This window comes from Dromiciops gliroides, chromosome 1 (genome assembly GCF_019393635.1).
Source record: "Dromiciops gliroides isolate mDroGli1 chromosome 1, mDroGli1.pri, whole genome shotgun sequence".
NCBI lineage: Eukaryota > Metazoa > Chordata > Mammalia > Microbiotheria > Microbiotheriidae > Dromiciops > Dromiciops gliroides.
Genome location: NC_057861.1, coordinates 629,159 through 648,874, shown reverse-complemented (window position 1 = coordinate 648,874; position 19,716 = coordinate 629,159). Strand labels below are relative to the sequence as shown.

At 43.8% G+C, this 19,716-nt stretch overlaps 2 protein-coding genes across 3 annotated transcripts in view; one reads left to right on the top strand and one right to left on the bottom strand.

The window, feature by feature from the left end:
- LOC122734514 (zinc finger protein 208-like) overlaps positions 1 to 19,716 on the top strand; it is a 207,809-nt gene that overhangs the window by 43,466 nt on the left and 144,627 nt on the right. The window lies entirely within an intron of this gene.
- LOC122733699 (zinc finger protein 883-like) lies at positions 827 to 13,400 on the bottom strand. 2 transcript variants are annotated; one of them, XM_043974315.1, is made up of 5 exons: positions 13,086 to 13,400; positions 10,948 to 11,074; positions 10,365 to 10,460; positions 10,190 to 10,264; positions 827 to 2,409 (listed from the first exon to the last, which is right to left on the bottom strand). In XM_043974315.1, the coding sequence occupies exons 1-5, from the start codon at positions 13,278 to 13,280 to the stop codon at positions 944 to 946; spliced, it is 1,959 nt and encodes a 652-aa protein (XP_043830250.1). In that variant the 5' UTR covers positions 13,281 to 13,400; the 3' UTR covers positions 827 to 943. The 2 variants fall into 2 exon arrangements, with proteins under 2 accessions (XP_043830250.1, XP_043830259.1); XM_043974324.1 differs by lacking the exon at positions 10,190 to 10,264 and having other exon boundaries at positions 13,086 to 13,399.

The window sequence follows — 19,716 nt, the reverse complement described above, 5'->3', positions numbered from 1 at the left end:
TCCACATTTTGGTTGAAGAAGCAAATAGTATGTATGCTTCACTATCATTCACTGAAGCCCTAGCTATACTGAGATGGTTTCCCTCCAGTCTTGAATATATTTGGTTAAGTATTTCTCCTGGAGAAAAGCCTAACTTTTCTCTAGTAGCAATTCTCTGATGTTCAATTAAGGTTTTTTTTTTCTCCAACAGAAGGGCTTTCCACATTCATTACATTCACAAGCTTTCTTCTCTCCAGATGGAGTATAGTTTGTACTCCAGAAGGAGTTTCCACATTCATTACACTAATAAGGTTTCTCTCCAGTATGAATGCTACACTGTCAGATAAGTATTGTGCTCCGAGAAAATTACTTCCCACATTCATTACATTTATAGGGTTTCTCTCCACTATGAACTCTATAATGTTGACTAAGTTCTGCCTTACACAGTAAGGCTTCCTTCATTCATTGCATTTATAAGGTAGGAATAAGGTTTCTCTCCAGTATGAACTTTATGATGCTGAATAAGGTATGAGTTATGGTGTGTAAGGGGCTAAAATTCTAGCTATACTATCTAAAAATCTAATGAGTGGTCACCAATAAATTATAAGCTTTAGCAAGAATATTTAAGTGTTTAAGTATTTATTAAAGAGCATTAGGATCAGAGAAAAAGGTAAAAATCTAACTATTTCTAAGAGACCCTATCATCTGACCCACCATGGCGAGGTCAGGAACCAAAAAGAGACAGCACCCCTCCACCAGCGTCCGCTTCCTACTTCATGTCCTCCTCCCAGAAATGGGAGGCTCCTCAAGTTGACTTACTGGTAGCCTTGATAGACAGTACCCACAAGCAAACATCACTTCCTGACACTAAGGACCTTGACCACATGGCTTGCCCTCAGAGGCCTTCTCCTCATGGTGGAGCTTTTCTACAGTAAGTCTCCAGCAGATGGCATCATTCCAATTGTTACAGGTAAAAGGCCTTCTCACATTCATTGCATTTATAAGGTCTCTCTCCAGAATGAATTTTATGATGTTGGGTAAGAGCTGCTCTCTGATAGGCCTTCCCACATTCAAAACATTTATAAGCTTTCTCTCCAGTATGAATTTTCTGATGTTGATTAAGTTCTGCACTCTGATAGAAGGCCTTTCCACATTCATTACACTGATAAGCTTTCTCTCCAGTATGAATTTTCTGATGTTGATTAAGTTCTGCACTCTGATAGAAGGCCTTTCCACATTCATTACACTGATAAGATTTCTTTCCAGTATGAATTTTCTGATGTTGAATAAGTGTTGTGCTTCGGGGGAAAACTTTTCCACATTCATTGTTGCATTTATAAGGTTTTTCTCCAACATGAATTCTGTGATGTTGAGTAAGACCTGTCTTATCACAAAAGGCCTTCCCACATTCACTGCATTCATAAGGTTTCTCTCCAGTATGAGTTCTCTGGTGCCTAATAAGGTCAGTACTCCAGAGGAAAGCCTTCCCACATTCAATACATACATAAGGTTTCTCTCCTGTATGAATTCTCTGATGTTTAGCAAGCCGTGTTCTACATTGGAAGGTTTTCCCACATTCATTACATTCATAAGGTTTTTCTCCAGTATGAATTTTCTGATGTTTCCTAAGATATGAGTTCTGACAAAAGGCCTTCCCGCATTCATTGCATTTATAAGGTTTTACTCCAGTATGGGTTCGCTGATGCCTAGTAAAGTTACTGCTCCAGAGAAAGGCCTTCCCACATTCATTACATACATAAGGTTTCTCTCCAGTATGAACTCTCTTATGTTCAGTTAGCTGTGTTCTCCAGTGGAAGGCTTTCCCACATTCATTGCATTCATAAGGCTTTTTTCCAGTATGAATTTTCTGATGTTTCCTAAGATATGAATTTTGCTGGAAGGCCTTTCCACATTCAGTGCATTCATAAAGATGTTCTCTGTGAATTCTCTGATGCAGATTAAGTTCAGTATTATGAAGGAAAGACTTCCCACATTCATTACATTCATAAAGTTTCTTTCCAGTATATGATCTATATTTTTCAGTATGATCAAAAGTATAGCCAAAGGATTTCTGACATTTATCATCATCAGAAAATTTCTTCTTTAAACAGATTCTATTATATGTTTTTATATCAGAATATATTTTGAAGCTCTTTCTCTGTGTATCACATTTATGAAGACTCTTTCCTACAAATAATCTTTTATGTGGAAAAACAACAGGCTCTAGATTAGATCTTCTACTATATTTATTATATTGATGACCTCTTACATCACTTGGGGGTTTCCCTTTGATCATTTTTACTTGTCTAAAATTTTGTTCCTCATTGCTCTGCTCCTCTTTTGACCTGGCATAACATTCAGAGGCTCCTCCTATCTTCAAGACCCAAGAAGCATCAGCAGATTCTTTGGATTTAATCCTAGTGTCCCAATCTGAAAGAAACACAAGATGTAAATTATCCTGTAACCCTGGATGAACCTACTGTCTTTTGTGTGGCATACTTTCTCAGCATTTTTGCTGTTATTAACTCACTTGTAGCCACAACATGCATGTTGTTTTCACTCTAATCCACTCTTTATCAGTTACTTGTTTTCCCACATTTCTTGTATTCATATTTATCACCTCATGTGGTAAAATGTTGTATTCTATTTATCTATCACGCTTTGTTCTGAAAATGCTCACTTGATGGATACACGGAATGCTTGTACTCCCCTTCATATACACAATTCATAGGATGGCAAATTTAGAGCTAAAAGGGACTCTAGAGCCAACAAGTCCAATACTCTGATTTTGAAGAGGATGATACTAAAGCATACAGAGGGTAAATGACTTGCCTAGGTAAATCAGCATCTGATATAAGATCTGAAGCCAAATCTTCATGACTCCAAGTCCAGTACCATATCCACTGTGTCTTGTTTTCCCCTTCCACTAGGAATATTTTTATGCAAGGTATTCAGGTGTCATACTTGGAGTACATGCCTAGTGTACACTGAGAGAAGAATGTGCTGAAATCATCTTCTAACCAAGAACAGCTTGGAAGGTCAGAAGGAGGGAGCTGCTGTGCTGAGGCAGGAGTGGAGCCCACCTCCACAGTCACCCTGACACAGATCCAGTCCCAGGAAGGCCTCACCAGAGAAGCAGACCCCCAGAGCCTCTGAATCAGCTGAAGCACCAGTGTCGTCTGGAACTAAGCTCACAGTCTGGTGTGAGGGCTGAGCCCTGGGCAGGGGGGAGACTACAGGGGTCTCTGCTGGTGCTGAGGCAGAACTTGGATTTTTCACCCCTGCTGAGAACCAGGAGGTAGGCTAGAGTAGCAGTGGCGCAGGTGGGGGAGGGGCCCAGGCTCCTCAGAGCTAACAACCACAACACACAAAGCAAGTTGATCTGGGGTCATCTACGGACCAGGGAACAGGCCAGGCAAGTGAAGAACCTGATCTTCCTTAAATCATACCACCTGGGACTTCTGAAACTTGGGATACTGCAGCCTGGAAACAGTGCGCCACTTTAAGGAGCTAAAAGTCTAGTAAAAGAAAGGCAAGATTAGCCAACAGAGAAAGGTGAGGACCATAGAACGTTTCTTCAGTGACAAGGAATACCAAGGGGCACCCTCAGAGGAAGATGTCAACATCAGGGCCCCGACATCTAAAACTTCCAAGAAAAATATGAATTGGTCTCAGGCCATAGAGGTGCTCAAAAAGGACTATGAAGATAAAGTTAGAGAGGTAGAGAAAAAATGGAAAAAGAAATGAGGGTGATGCAGGAAAGACATGAGAAAAAAGTTAATAGCTTGAAAAGTCAAATTGGCCAAATGGAAAAGGAGGTACAAAAGCTCTCTGATGAAAATAATTGCCTAAGAATGAGGATTGAACAAATGGAAGCCAGTGACTTTATGAGAAACCAAGACACAATAAAGCAAATCCAAATGAATAAAAAAATAGAGGGCAATGTGAAATATCTTCTGGGAAAAACTACCAACCTGGAAAATAGGTCCAGGAGAGATAATTTGAAAATTATTGGCCTACCTGAAAACCATGATCAAGGAAAGAGCTTAGACATCATCTTCCAAGATATTCTCAAGAAAAATTGCCCTGAAATTCTAGAAGCAGCAGCTAAAATAGAAATTGAAAGAATCCACCAATCATCTAGTGTACACTGAATGAAGTAACATGACAGTTGTAAAGCTCCTATAATGTAGAATCTCACACTGCTTTCCCAAAAGATTGAACCAATTCTTAGTTCTACCAAGAGTGCAATGGCATTTCTGCTTGCCAACAGCATTGAATTATGGCTACTATAAGTATCTATACCAATTTAATGAGAGTATCATAACAGCTCTGTGCTGTTTTAAATTGCATTTCCACAATTATGAGAGAATTTGAATAATTTTCATGGTTGTTTATAAGTTATGTTTTAGTATTTCTTTTAAGAACTGCTGTTTATATATTTTAACAACTCTGTTAGTAAACAGATCTTATTTTAATAAATTTGTGTCAATTCCTCAGAGATTTTATACAGGGAGTGTTGGAAATCTATTCAGAAGAGCTTTGTTCTTTTTATTTATTCTATTGAGAAGAGCATTATTATTTTACTTTGAAAAAAGTATAATGAATACAAGAATATGTGATTCAACCATTCTAACGATTGGAATGACGCCACCTGCTGGAGACTTACTGTAGAAGAGTTCTGCCCATGAAGCGAAGGTCTTTGAGGGCAAGACCAGGAGTCTTTTCTTTGGCATCAGGAAGTGATGTTGGGTAGTGGGAGGAGGAAAGAAGAGACTGGCGCTCAGTCTCGGGCTCTTTCCTTTGGACTCTGGTGGAGAGCGGAGCTAGAAATGTGCTCTCCCTTTAATAGATAGGAATCTATGCCTTTCTCTCTCTTTACCAAATTCTTATTCTCCTTAATAAATGCCTAAAAGCCTAACTCTTGCTAAAGCTTATAATTTATTGGCGACCACTCATTAAATAGTTTAGACAGTTTAGCTAGAATTTTAGCCCTTAACAAAAAGTAAATCAATAAGTATCTGTTAAGCATCTGCAATGTGCTAGGCTTTTGAGAATACCAATACAATGAACGAAAACATTCTTATTTGCAAGATTACATTCTAGTGAGGGAATCTAAGTCATATGCAAATATATACAGAAAAATATAAGAATAAATACAATTAAATATAAAGTAGTTCTCTACAATGCAGTTTGGGATTGAGGGTTCTAGCAGTTCAGCGGATAGGGAAAAACTTTACATTATGTAGATAGCAGTCTTTGAGCTATATGGAAAGAAGAAAGGGATTCTATGAGGTGGAGGGGAGAAAGATGTAATTCCAGGAACAGAGAGGGCCAGTGCAAAAGCACAGACTTACACGATGGGCTTGTCTTGTGTGAGGAACAGAAAGTCCCTTTTGCTGGGTGGCAGAGTTTAGTAAAGACATTGAACAATCCAGGGCAAGGTTGTTAGCAACTTTAAAAGCTAAAGTGGAGAAGTTTATATCTTAGCCTGGAGCAAGAGCTCTTTACCTTTTGTTTTGTGCCCCAGTGTGTTATGTGGGGAGAGAGGAGGATGAGGGGGAGGGAGAGGGCCCTTTGTCATTCTAGTGAAGTTTATGGACTCTTCATGTTTTTAAAGACATAAAATAAAATATATATAATAAATAAAACATATGATAGAGAGAAAATCAATTATATTGCAATGCATTTATTTAAAACATATAAAATAAACACGTTCATGGCCAGCAGGTGAAGAATCCCTGTCCAAAAGGAAATACGGAGCCATTGGACATTATTGAGTATGGCAGTGCCGCGGTCAGATCTGTGCTTAAGGACCATCAGTTTGGCATCTCTGTGGAGGATGGACTAGAGCAGGGAGAACTTTGCACAAGTGAGGCCAATCAGGAAGCCATTTCAGCAGTCAGGTGAGAGGTAGTAAATCAGTCGGTGGCCATGAGTAAAAAGAAAAGCTCAGACATGAGACAATGTGGAGAGAAATAGCAAGATTTTGGCAACTGACTGGATCTGTGGGCTAGGAAAACACTCCCCTCACCTCGCCTCCCCCAGCTGAGAACTCTGCTTTATATTTTACAGAAAAAACTAAAGCCATTTGCCATGAACTATTTCTTCTCCCCTCCCCCTCATGTCCCATCATTCAGACACCTTCTGCCACCTTCTCCTTCACCAGTCTGACATGATGAAGTGGCCTCTATTCCTTAACAAGGCTAATCCGTTCAAGGGAACCCAATCCCATTCCATCTCCAACAGATTGCCCCCTGTCATCCCCATTATCTCACATTTCCAATCTCTCTCTCCACAGCTCATTTTGGACTGCTTACAAACATGCCCATGTCACCCAGATCCTGGAAAAAAAAAAACCCTCACTTAATCCTTTCATTCCCTTGCTAACTATCATCCTATGTTTCTTCTATACTTTGTAGCAAAACTCTTCAAAAAAGTAGACTGTCTATAATTGGTGCTTCCACTTTCTTTCCTCCCTTCCTTCTTAACCCCTAACAATCTGGCTTCTGACCTTATCATTCCCCCAAACCTGCTCTCTCCAAAGTTATCAATAATCTTTTAGTGCCAAATTCAGTAGTCTTTTCTCAATCCTCAATCTCCTTGACCTTTATTTATAGCCTTTGACCCATCTCCACCTAGATATTCTCTTCTAAGATTCTGAGACACCACCCTCCTGCTTGTCCTCCCAGCTGATCGCTGCTTCTCTGTCTTCTTTGCTGAACCTTCCTCCATATCACACCCTCTAACCCCAAGCATCCCTTGGGGTTCTGTCCTGGATCCTCTTCTCCCTTTATCCTCCCCAGGTCCCATGGATTTCATGGCCACCTCTGCTCTGAGGATTCTCAAATCTGCCTTTCCTGTCCCAATCTCTCTACTGACTACCAATCACAGCTCCAACTGCCTTTCATATACTTCAAACTGAATGTTCAGTTAACATCTTAAACTCAATGTGTCCAAAACATTCTTTTTCCCCATAAATCTTCTCCACCTCCTACCATTCTCCCATTCTCTCAAGCTCACATCTTAGGAATCATCCTGAATTCCTCTCTCTCTCACCTGCCCCCAACCCCATATTCAATATGGGCCAATGCTTCTCAACTTTAACTCTGCAGCACCTCCCAAATCTTCCCCCTCCTTTCCTTGGACATTGGCACCCCCCCGATATAAACCCTCAATCCCTCACACCATGACACTGCCATAGCTGCTAGTGGGTCTGCCTGCCTCAAGTCTCTGTTCACTCTAATCCACCCTTCATTCAGCCACTGAAGTGATTTTCCTAAAACACAAGTCTGACCATGTCAACCCTCTACTGAATAAACTCCAGTGGCTCTCTATGGCCTCCAGGAGCAAACACAAAATGCTCACTCTGGCAATCAAAGCCCTTCCTAACCTGCCCCTCCTCCCTTTCCAGTCTTCTTACACTTACTCCATACCAAGTGTTGTTTGTTCTTCATTTTTAAAGAGGACCAATGACGTTATGGGGTGAAGTCTTGACTCATGTGTAAACTGGACTTAAGTGAGGCAGAGTTGCACAAAGTCATCAGCCAGTGGCCAAGATAAAAGCCAGGACCACTGGTGATGGCCTGAGATGTAGTGAATGACCTTAGCCAATTTTCGATGTCTGACTAAGCTCTATGCACGCCATAGCACCTGCTTCAGTCGCCTTCACACACAGCCACTGGACAGATTGTTCTCACCTCCCCATTGCACTGGGGGAAGTCTTCATATGCTTGGGGTGGACACCCATATAACTCACCAATGGGTCTGAGGTGTAAGGGATGAATTTAATATGGGGGAATTAATTGGGCAGCTTGCCGAAATATTGGGATAAGAAAGGAGATTAACAGCCTCTTTCAGAAAAAACAAAACAGGGTTGATTGATGGGAACAAATTTAAAACACAAGTAAGGTTAATAAAAATAGGGACAAAGAAAAAAGGAATAGGAGAAGGAAAAGTATAAGACCTGCAATCACACCACAGCCCGGACTCAGCAGTTCCAAAAGAGCACAGAACTGTGTCCCTTCTCTCCTTCTCTCACACCAGAATGAATTCTCCACCCAGAAACTGGCCCTTCCAGACACACAGCCCCAAGCTAATTGGCTGGCATCTTTGATTGACAGAATTAACAGGCGGCTCTGCGAATGCCAGCTGCCCAGTTTCCGGATGCCAGGGGTCACGTGACTGCCGTCACCGGCCTTCTAGTCGGGGTAATTTGGCCAGGCCCATGTAGGTGTCAGTGCGTGGTGATAACATGGATAGAGCACCATGCCGACACAGAGGGGGCAGCATCTGAGGTCAGCCAGGGTGTGCGCCGGGGCTTCTAATTTTAGCCAAAGATGGAGTCATAGAAACCTCAAATCACAATTAATTTCTTACATTGGCCATTGGTTACCTTCAACCTGGCTTAATTCATCTGCCAAAATGGTTTTCCTGGGGTGAGGCCACTGCATGCAACAGGCTCTTGGAGCCACAGATGAGAGATGAGTGCCAAATAAACAACAAAGTTAGATAAGCAGTCCTGAAATGGGCTCAGCAAGCCCTCATTCTGGAGGTGCTGGTCCTCCTTGAACATCCACCCCTCCGTGCCATGCACTCTTCAATCCGGTGACCTCCTCTCAGCTGTTCCACAAATCAGATGACCCGTCCCTCAGTTCTGGGCATTCTTTCTGGCTGTCCCCCATGCTTGGAATCTACTCCCTCTTCAGGTCTGGTTACTGCCTTCCTGGCTTCCTTTGAGTACCAACTAAAATCCCACTTCCTACAGGAAGCCTTCCCCAAACTTTCTTACTTTCAGGGCCTTCCCTCTTTTATTTCCCATTGATCTTGCATTGCATGTGTGTGTGTAATATCTATAAATTATATATACTATATATATACATATATACACATACACATATATAGGTGCTTAACATATAATATACACATATATAGGTGCTTAATAAATGCTTACTGAATTTAGTGAATGTTATAATTATGAACTTAGGAATCTGGAAGAATGTTGGTGTTTCTGACAGAAATAGGGAAGTCTTGAAGAGGAGCAGGTTTCAGGGAGAAAGATAATGAGATTTGTTTGGATATGTAAAGTCTGAGATGTCTCTGGGAATATCCAGCTTGACATTTCGAAAAGGTAACTGATGATGTTAGACTGAAACTCAGGACAGAGACTAGAGCTAGATAAGTAGAACTGTGAGTCATCTATCTATCCGGATCAGCATAGAGATGATAATTAAACAGAGAGGAGATAATGAGGTCAACAAGTGAGAATGGAGGGGCAGTAGGTGGTGCAGTGGATAGAGCACCAGCCCTGGAGTCAGGAGGACCTGAGTTCAAATCTGACCTCAGACACTTAATACTTACTAGCTGTGTGACCCTGGGCAAGTCACTTAACCCCAATTGCCTCACACACAAAAAACAAAACAAAACAAAACAAACAAGTGAGAATGTAAAGAGCAGTAAGGAGCCTAAGACAGAACCTGGGGGGGTGGGGGGGGAGAAGGTCCAGCAAATGAGGCTGGAAGTAGACAGAAAAGTAGGAGAACCAGAAGAGAGTCATAAAAACCAAGAGCAAAGCATATTTAGGAAAAAAGGCAGTAGAGAAGTCAAGAAGGTTGAGAGCTGAAAAGCATTTGGCGATTAGATCACTGAGAACTCTGGAGAGAGTAGAAGTGAAGAGAATACAGGTAGAAAATTGTTCCCGCCCTCAGGGAATTTACATCCTTCTTCTTTTCTTTTTTTGGAGTAGAACCAGTTCTCATTAATCTGTGTTCTGGACTCCTCCTGTAAACCCACCTCTTAAAACCCCCAAGTTGGGGCAGCTAGGTGGCGCAGTGGATAAAGCACCAGCCCTGGATTCAGGAGGACCTGAGTTCAAATCCAGCTTCAGACACTTGGCACTTACTAGCTGTGTGACCCTGGGCAAGTCACTTAACCCTCACTGCCCTGCCAAAAAAAAAAAAGTTAAAACCCCCAAGTTGTGGGACAGCCGTGAGGAGGACTCTTTCTGTCCCTAAATAAATACATCTGGACATACCATGAACAAACCCCCATCTATGCATTCTGAGAATTCTTTGCCTTTCCAAGCCTTTGAACCCTCAACCAGAATCCCCAAGTTTGATGGAGGTGGGGTGAAGAGAAGGAGGATGTGTCTGACCACCTCATTCTCTGAGAATGTATGAACATATGAGTGGAGAGAGAGAAGTAAACTGACCGGCTGAGAGAAAGAAGAGGGTCCATAAAGGAGGTGTGTCCAGAGGCCTTGGCTTTGCTCCATCCCCCTGGGGAGCTGTGAAGAGAGTTTGCAGTGTATGTTTGACCATGGGCCTCTAGCTGAAGGACCTGCTTGCACAAGAGCTCGCCGGCCTGGCTCACACTCACTCACTCACCTGGACAGCTGGTCCTTGGGACTCTGTGTTCTGGCATCCCAGGCATCTGCCCTCGCTCTAGCTGAGAGGTCACATCTGGTTTGGAAACTGCAAGGCCTGGTGATAAGAAATGGCACTGTGATGGGGACGGAGTCACCTTGGCAGTCGCCTTGCCTCTGTGTCTTCTAGAATCGGTGGGCACGCCGGGATAGGTATAGGGGATGGTACAAAGGATCTCAGAAGGGGGATCTGGTTTATTTTCCTGGGAAGATACAGGAAGGAGACAAAGAATGGAGTTGGATCCAGGAAGATAATCATCCTAAGCTATCTGGAACCTTCATAACTTCAGCTCCTGCCCTGGGACTTTGCAAAGCCTCTTTGGCTTGAGGGAGCAAAGAGCTGGAGGGGGATCACACAATATAAAAGGCTAGAGCCCTTTAGCTGGGGCCTCGGAACATAAAAGCACCCCGTCTTTGGCCTCAGTGTGACTGAACAAATGCTTGTTTCCTGCAGACCGAAGCATTGGTGCTAAATACTAAACACAGCCCCTGGCAGAAGGACCCTGTGATGGGCAGATCCCAAGGCCCTAGGGGAGCCTCCTTACCCAGGCTGGCCAGGTTCCTGTAGTTCTCCAGCATCACCTCCCAGTAAAGCTGCTTCTGAGCAGGGCCCAGGTGCCCCCACTCCTCTCCAGTGAAGTCCACGGCCACATCCTTGAACGTCACTGAGTCCTGAAACAACAGATACATTTGTGCTCAGCCAGGGACCACACCCCAAAGGGACATGGGAAGGGAGGTGAGGTGGCCAGGAATGAGAAGGACTGATTCCTCCTACATTCAGATTTGAGTGTTCAGAATCACCTAACTTTTAAGTACTTGTTGTGTACCAACCTGTGTGTATAAGCATCTGAATCGTGTCTAAAAATCATAGTAACACTTCACGTGCAAAGAGTATTTAAGGTTTACAAAATGCTTTCTTCACAACCTCCTTGTTCAGTAGATGTTGCAACTATTCAAATCCTCCCCTTTCCAGAGAAGCAAGCCGGTGAGTCTCAGGAAGGCGCAGTCAGAGACAGGAAGATCCCCTCCTCCTGACCTGGTGAAGAGCCCCCCTCTCTGAAGAACGGTTCTTATACAAATGTGGTTATGCTACACCTAGAGCTAGCTAGGCTGCTGCAGCTTTCCTGCCAGCTTACTAATGTGGCCAACTTAGAATTCGTCCTTCTCCATCCTGACTAGAAGGCAGGTGGTGCAGTGGGTAGAGCACCGGCCCTGGACTAGGAGGACATGAGTTCAACTTCTGCTTAGCTGTGTGACTGGAGTCAAGTTACCTCATTCACCCTGTTGGCCTCAGCTCCTTCCTCATCTATAAGATGAGCGGGAGAAGGAAATGGCAAACCACAACACTATCTCTGCCAAGAAAATTCCCAGTGGGGTCATGAAGATGCAGAAGGGACTGAATATTGACTGAACAACAAGCTACTGCTCTAATTATTAGGAAGTATTCCTTCTACAATCAGTTCCACTGTAATACTCATTTTGAAAACACAAATTTTATAAGAAATGACAAGGATAGGGGCAGCTAGGTGGCACAGTGGATAGAGCACCGGCCCTGGAGTCAGGAGGACCTGAGTTCAAATCCGGCCTCAGACACTTAACACTTACTAGCTGTGTGACCCTGGGCAAGTCACTTAACCCCAACTGCCTCATTAAATTAAAAAAGAAAAACAAGAAAACAAAAAAAGAAATAACAAGAACGATTTCAGACTCGGATGAACTGATGGACAGAAAAGTGAGCAGAACCAAGAGAACGTTGTGCACAGAGACAGCAGTATTGTTGAATGAACAACTGTGAATGATTTAACTATACTCAGCGATACAAGGATGCAAGAAAATCCCAAAGGACTCATGATGAAGCATTAGATCCACCTCCAAAGAGAGAACTGACATGGATGGAACAGAGACTGAAGCATGCTGTTTTTCACTTTCTTTCATCTTTTTTTCTTTTATTCAAGTTTTCTTATACAAAGTGACTAACTTGGTCATGTTTTACATAACTACACATGTAAAACCCATATCTGACTGTTTACCCCCTGGGAGGGGGCAGGGGAGAGAGGGAAGGAGGGATTAAAATTTGGAAGTCACACTTTTAAATTAACATGTTCATTCTTTAAAAATAAAAAAACAGAAACAGAGGCAGCTAGGTGGCGCAGTGGATAGAGCACCGGCCCTGGAGTCAGGAGTGCCTGGGTTCAAATCCGGGCTCAGACACTTAACACTTACTAGCTAAGTGACCCTGGGCAAGTCACTTAACCCCAACTGCTTCACACACAAAAAAAAAACAAAAAACCCAGAAACACTGAGCAAAAAAAGAAAAGAAAATGCACATTTGTAAGGATGCAGTTGATTTACTGGGAGGTGATTTGATTTCATCCACAAGAAAACACAGAAAACTGCCCCAGGGCAAGCCTCTGTCCAGGTCAAAGGTCCTAGTGCCAGTCTCCCTCTTGGTGTGGCCGCAGGGCCGGCCCTGCCCTCCCCCGCTCCCCTCCTGTCTCTGCTGTCCTCTCGGCCCCCGGAGCACCAGAGCTCGGGTGGCAGCCCCCCCCCCCCAAGCACACGCTGCCATCCCCCCCTCCCCCCGCAGACTGACCACCTGGTGGCCCGTGGCTAACCCTGCGGATGGTTCTCAGACCCGGCCCGGCCCCTCCAGGCCCCGGGGGAAAGGGGGGTCCCCACTCACCTGCGGGGCCATGGCCTCCTCGGGCCTGGCAGGGTTCTCTCCTAGGGGGAAGAAAGGGGCCGTGAGCGGGCCGGGGGACACGGGCGGGCCCAATGGACACACCGAGGTCTCCGGCAGGGGCGGGGGATCCCCATGCTGCCCAGGCCCCGTTCTCCAGGGGGGTAAACTGAGGCAGCGCCTCCTCGGGAGGTCCATTCCAGAGACTGAAGGGGGGGAGGGGCACCTGCTCCTCCCACAGCCCGGAGCCGCCCCCTCCCATCCCGCTCCAGGGCAGACGCTAAGGGGCGGGGCAGCGCCGACGCCTTTGATTGGTTCCTCCTCCCCGCAGGGCCGAGATGAGGTACTAGTGCGCAGGCGCGTAGGCAGACTTTTTGTTTGTTTGTTTGTTTGTTTGTTTGTTTGTTTGTTTGGTTGGTTGGTTGGTTGGTTGGTTGGTTGGTTTTGGTTTTCTCCCCCTCCTCCTCCCTCCTCCTTCGGGGTGGGGTCCGGGGAGGCTCAGCAGTCTACCCCGAGGAGGCCCTGGCAACACCACAGGGCCCCAGCTCGGGGCGGCACCTAGGGGCGGGACAATCCGTCAGGCCGCTCCCCTCCCCAGCCCCTGCCCACCTCACCTGCAGCGCACAAGATTCCTCCTCCAGGAGGAAACTGAAGTGACGTAGTGGGAGAGCCTCGTTCCTTTCCCAACTGCTCCTGGGAAATGTAGTCCGGAGCGTGGAAAGGTTGTTGCGCAGGCGTATTGAACCTGCCTTTCCTCGAGGCTTTTTTGTCGTTTCGTGTCTGACTCTTCGTTACTTACTTCATTGGGAATTTTCTTGGCAGAGATACCAGCGGGGTTTTGCCATTTCCTTCTCCGGCTCATTTTACAGATGAGGAAACTGAGGCAAACCGGCCGACCCCGTGCATGCCAGAGATCTGATTTGAGCTCCGGTCCTGCTGATTCCAGTGCGCCCCCAATGGCCAGCTCCCATCACCACCCAGAGCTCCACGCGTCAGGAACACCATCAGAGATAGTCAACAGGCATAGATGAAGTGACGACCATATTCCACAGTGCTGGACGTACAAAAGGGCAAAAGTGTGTCCACACCCTCCGGGGAAGACAAAAAGCAAACAGTTACATGCAGCGCCAGACAACTACGGCAGAAATGGGAGGGAGTCCCAGCGGGCAGGCGCTGGGAAAGACCCCCTATTCAAGGTGGGCTCTGAGCTAAGACCTGTAGAAAGCCTGGGAAGTGGAGCAGCGGAGATGGGAGCAGCACAGCCCCCAGCATAGGGGAAAAGAAAGCGTTGGGTTCAAGGAGTGGTCAGGGTCTCTGGATCTTCCCCCACACCCAGTGCGTATGAGGGAAGAAAGGCCCTGGTTGGAAAGGGCTTTGAATGCCGCCACTCCTGCTGTTGTCCTTGTTTTAATCCTAAAGGTAATAAATAGGGAGGGGCAGCTAGGTGGTGCAGGGGATAGAGCACTGGCAGTGGAGTCAGGAGGCCCTGAGTTCAAATCCAACCTCAGACACTTGACACTAGCTGTGTGACCCTGGGCAAGTCACTTAACCCTCATTTCCCCACCAAAAAAAAAAAGTGTTTTGTAATTCTTTTCATATAGTTCTGGGGTTTGTCTTAGCAGGTACTCTCAAGTATTTTATATTGGCCACAGTGATTTTAAATGGAATTTCTCTTTCTAGCTGTTGTTGTTTGACTTATTTGTAAAATCCTTACTCTTATGGGAAGAGTTTGCCTCCTGGGTTGGGGGGCTAACTCACCCAAAGAATTGGAGGCTCACAACAAATCTTGTAGAATAGATTTATTAGGAGAGAGAAAGACAAGGCTGGGAGAAGTGATAAGTGGTAAGATGGAGACTGGCTCCCCAAACAGGAGGAGAACTGGCCTTATATACAGTTTCAGACAAAGAAGGTTTTGTGCCAAAGGAAGAGATTGTAAAACCATTGGGGGGGGGGGCAGTGTTGGAGGGTCAAGTGAGGAACTCTCAGTATACGGCTTGCTGACATACAAGAAATCCACATCTCAAATGTATGGAACTTGCACATCATCTTTGTTCCTTGCAAACCTTGAGATACTCGTTAGTGCTTACATCATAGATGGAACTGTCTCTAAATATCCCAGGGTCTGCATGCCCTGTTCCTGGCAATATCACATTCCAGAGATGGGAGACAGAGAAGTTTTCAATTCTGGGATTCTTTGATTTTATTGTCTAAACTTTAAGGATTTCTTAGAGGTTAGGGTGCCTAAGAGTTCTTGGGGTCCCCTGTTTGACTACATCACCACAGTGGGGTCCATAATTGTCTAATCTATAACACAACAAAATGAGGCATAGCTCTTAGAAAATAGCATTTGATTAAATGGGCCATTTCTCCCACTAACAAAGTGGACCTCAGATCTTCCTCACACTCTGAAATGTCCCTGTCTGCAGGGCCTTAGTTTTATGGTACTTGATACTCAGACAGTACAGAAGAGGCTAAGTAAAATACAGAGTCTCTTGACAATTCAGGAGAACCTTCAGTTTATGCCTACAGACTGTGACCAATAGAGGATGTCCGAACATTGACAGAGCTGATGGCCACTGAGTGGCCCCATGTTGGGCAATAAAGAGCTGTAAGCAGCTCCAGCAATGTCAAGATAGGGTCACTAGTTGGTCAAAGGTTTAGAGGACCCGATAGCCAAATGCCATAGGCCTGTTACCCCAAGAAAGGGACAAACAAGGTTACGGGGAATTAAAATACATGAGAGAGGGCAGCGAGGTGGCACAGTGGATAGAGCACCGGCCCTGGATTCAGGAGGACCTGAGTTCAAATCCGGCCTCAGACACTTAACACTTACTAGCTGTGTGACCCTGGGCAAGTCACTTAACCCCAATTGCCTCACTAAAAATTGTTTTAAAAAATTAAAATTAAAAAAATTAAAATAGATGAGAGACTTTTGGTGTCATTGAGTTACTTCCAACACACTGGGCGTGGCCATTTATTCATTAGGCAGAAAATGGAAGAAGTTCTCTAGTTAGCTTCCTATGGTTAACCAAGTGTAAGACTGAACAACTATTTCAACAGAGAAGTACAATAGTAGTAATCACTGTCCATATGGAATCAACCTCAACTGAATACCAGTAATTGGATTACACCAAAGGTCTGAATAAAAATATGAGTCTAAATTAATCATTTCCCACTTTCCATGTCCCATGTACAACCTATTCTTCACACTTACCCTCCTCCCCTTTCCTTCAGGGACTCCCTAACTTCCCTCTAAAAGGGTTGGGAGGGGGCAGCTAGATGGCACTGTAGTGGATAGAGCACCAGCCCTGGATTCAGGAGGACCTGAGTTCAGATCTGGCCTCAGACACTTCACATATACTGTGTGACCCTGGGCAAGTCACTTAACCCTCATTGCCCCGGAAAAGAACCCTAAAAAACAAAACAAAAACAAACAACTCTGGAGGCAGCTGGATTGAGAGGCAGCCTCAGCCTTAGAAACCTTCATCTCACAGACCTTGTGGGGGACTGATGGTCGAGTAGGAACAAATGGAAAGACCTTCCATTGTTGAGGGTTGCCAAGCACAGCTGTGCTGACCAGACCATCCAGGGCTGTGACTTTGGGAAGAAGGAACTAGCACACCCCTTGTGAGTGCAATAACAGAGGGGGGGGGGGGGGGGGGAAACCTGTGGGCTGCAGGCATCTGTAGAAGAGCAGAGTCCCTGGGTTCAGTTCCAGGACAGAGAAGACAGTGGTAGTTTCCAGCCACCAGAAGGACCACAGGGAGCAAGATCATTGGCAGGACAGTGTGGTTGAGGGCCTAGTCATGACCTAGGCATGAAGAGTAGAGTCCAAAGGTGGGCCCTGAGACAGACCTCAGAAAATAACTGCTGAATACAAAATAAAAAATGATTGAATGAATAGATAAAATAAAAGTGAGTGAGCAAAGGAGAAAGAACCCAAACATAGAGAGTTACTTTGGGGATAGAGATCTGGGTTCATATTCAGAGGAAGATAATGGAGCTTTTAAAAAAAGCCACTCCATTTTCAATGAGAGATGTCAAATGGTCCCAAGCACAAGATTTCTTGGAAAAAATGTGGTGGGTAAAACTATATGTGGTCGCCCTATTACTGTCTCAAGTGTAGGGAAAATTAGCTGGGGTTTATCATATATTTGTTACTTAGAAATTAGAGGCTACTGCACCAGTTTAGGGTGATGTAACGATTGGAATAACGCCACCTGCTGGATACTTACTGTAGAGGAGTTCTGCCCATGAAGGGAAGGTCTTTGAGGGCAAGACCAGGAGTCAGGAAGTGACGCGGGCTAGTGGGAGGAGGAAGGAAGAGACTGGCGCTCAGTCTCGCTCTCTTTTCCTCTGGACTCTGGTGGAGAAGAGCTAGAAATGTGCTCTCCCTTTAATAGATAGAAATCTAGGCCTTTTTCTCTCTCTTTACCAAATTCTTATTCTCCTTAATAAATGCTTAAAGGTCTAACTCTTGCTAAAGCTTATAATTTATTGGCGACCACTCATTAGATATTTTAGACAGTTTAGCTAGAATTTTAGCCCTTAACAGATGGCTGACCACGAAGAGGAAAGCTAACCCTCAGTCTTCTTCTGATCTTCTGGTTGGGTAAGAAATTTCCCCTCCCTCTCCCTTTAACTGCTAAGTACTGGTGTACTGGCTGTGTTTTCCTTTGAATTTTTTCGAATGGACCTTTTAAACTCCCTAATTATCCTATTTTTGATTTTGGTCTGTTTAACCAGACAAATGGGAGATAAGATCATGTTAATGCTTTGTTTTTGTGGATTTTCTATTTTTCTTTTTATTTTTGTTAAAAGAGCCAGTAACTTACTCACAGGAGGAAATATCTCTCCCTCTCCCAACCATGCTTTTTCAGAGAAACCTGAAGAGATTCCCGCAGCTTTTCCCAGTTCTAACAGTAATTGTTGCTTTAATTTTGCATGCCTGGAGGCAATGACCCACCCTCTAGAAGCTTTTAATCCCCTAGCACCTGGAGGCAAGGTGGGGGAAGAGGAATCCAGGCCTGAGTTCAAAATCAAGTGTGATTCAAATTGTGCTGGTCCCTCCCCTCCTCTCCAGACCCCACCCTCTACTCCTCCTATGGCCAAGCCCATAGCTTCCCCTGCCTGGGAAGTCCAGAGATCTGATGCGCATGCTCAACTTTTTCTACCTGCATTTGCAGCTTCAGGCTCAGCCCTTCCCCGGCCTGGCTGTGCTTTTGAGACAATCTTAGAAAACTCTTTAAATTCCAGATATGCTTGTTTTGTTCATAATTTTGCTAACCTGCTTTTGTCTTTAATTAGTAATCTTATAAAGCATTTGTATGGTGAAAAGACTGACAGACAATATAAAGGGGTTAAAGAAGAAAAACTTAAGCTGAATAAGAATGACAATCATCAACATAGTTCAAGACTCCAATTCTTTTGCCATGGAAGGGTATATATTTTACAGAAATGTAGAAGTAAGCAGCAAGGTATTGATATGAGTGTTGGGGATTTTAGATATCGGAATCAAAAGTGTTCTGAATTCACTCAGAGTAATAGTATCAGTTCAGAGGTTACATAGGATTTCTATGCTATTATATGTACATTTTGAAATTAATGGTATAGGTTTATTTTCGTAGAGGTTTTCATGCATTTGAGATTGTGTTTTATACTTAGTTTCTAAAACAAAGAGAATATTTGTAAAAGCTTTTTATAGTCATGTGGTCCAGTTTATATTTTATAATACTCTTATTGATATTAAGTTCATATTCATTTAGATTTCCCTAGTTTGAATTTCATTGTCTTTTATTGTTCCACATGTATCTTCTTCTATTCATTCATCTATCTAATTTTGAAACATGGTTTTGATTTCATAATACAATGTTAATTCTAGGAGTATTGTGCTCCCATATTCTGAGTTGTTTGTTTTTGTTATTTTTTTTTCCTCAACTGATTATTTGATCAAACTCTTTAAAGCATTTCCCTGGCAAATTGGTTGCCATGGCAAGTGTAAATTGATTCTAGAAGTATTATTTTTGATAAGCATATTCCCAAAAAAAAAAAAAGAGGGGAACATTTGTAAAAGTTTTCTTTTTTCAAAAAAAAAAAAGTTCTTTGAGATTCTGTTATGCTTTAACTTGTATTTAAATATATTCAGATTTTTCACAAAAGTAATTGTATACTAAGTTTTTAAAAAAGGGGTATTATTTGAAATTGTTGCATAATTATATATTGTGTTCTGAGTCAAGATGTATTCACATTTTTTGCAATCATTTATTATCCTCAATTTTTAAATACATATGAGACTTGGATTATGGGAACTTATCATTTAAGACATTAATTGCCTTTATTCTGAGTTATCAGATGCCAGTTGGCCAAGATGCCATCCAATCACAAGAGGAATACACGCAAGAGCAGACACTGAACTGTCACATGAGGGGAGACATGCATGAAGTCAAGGTATGGCCAAGGGAACGGCTTTTGACAAATGTTGAGGTTGGATTCTCTTGGTTTAATATTTTATTTTATTTTTCCCCACAATATTGTACAGATGGCTGGAAGTATTGATCCCACCCATCTCACTTCTACACCTGGCTTCTATGCTCCCTCCTATATGCCTGATGCCATGGACATCTCAATCCCATGC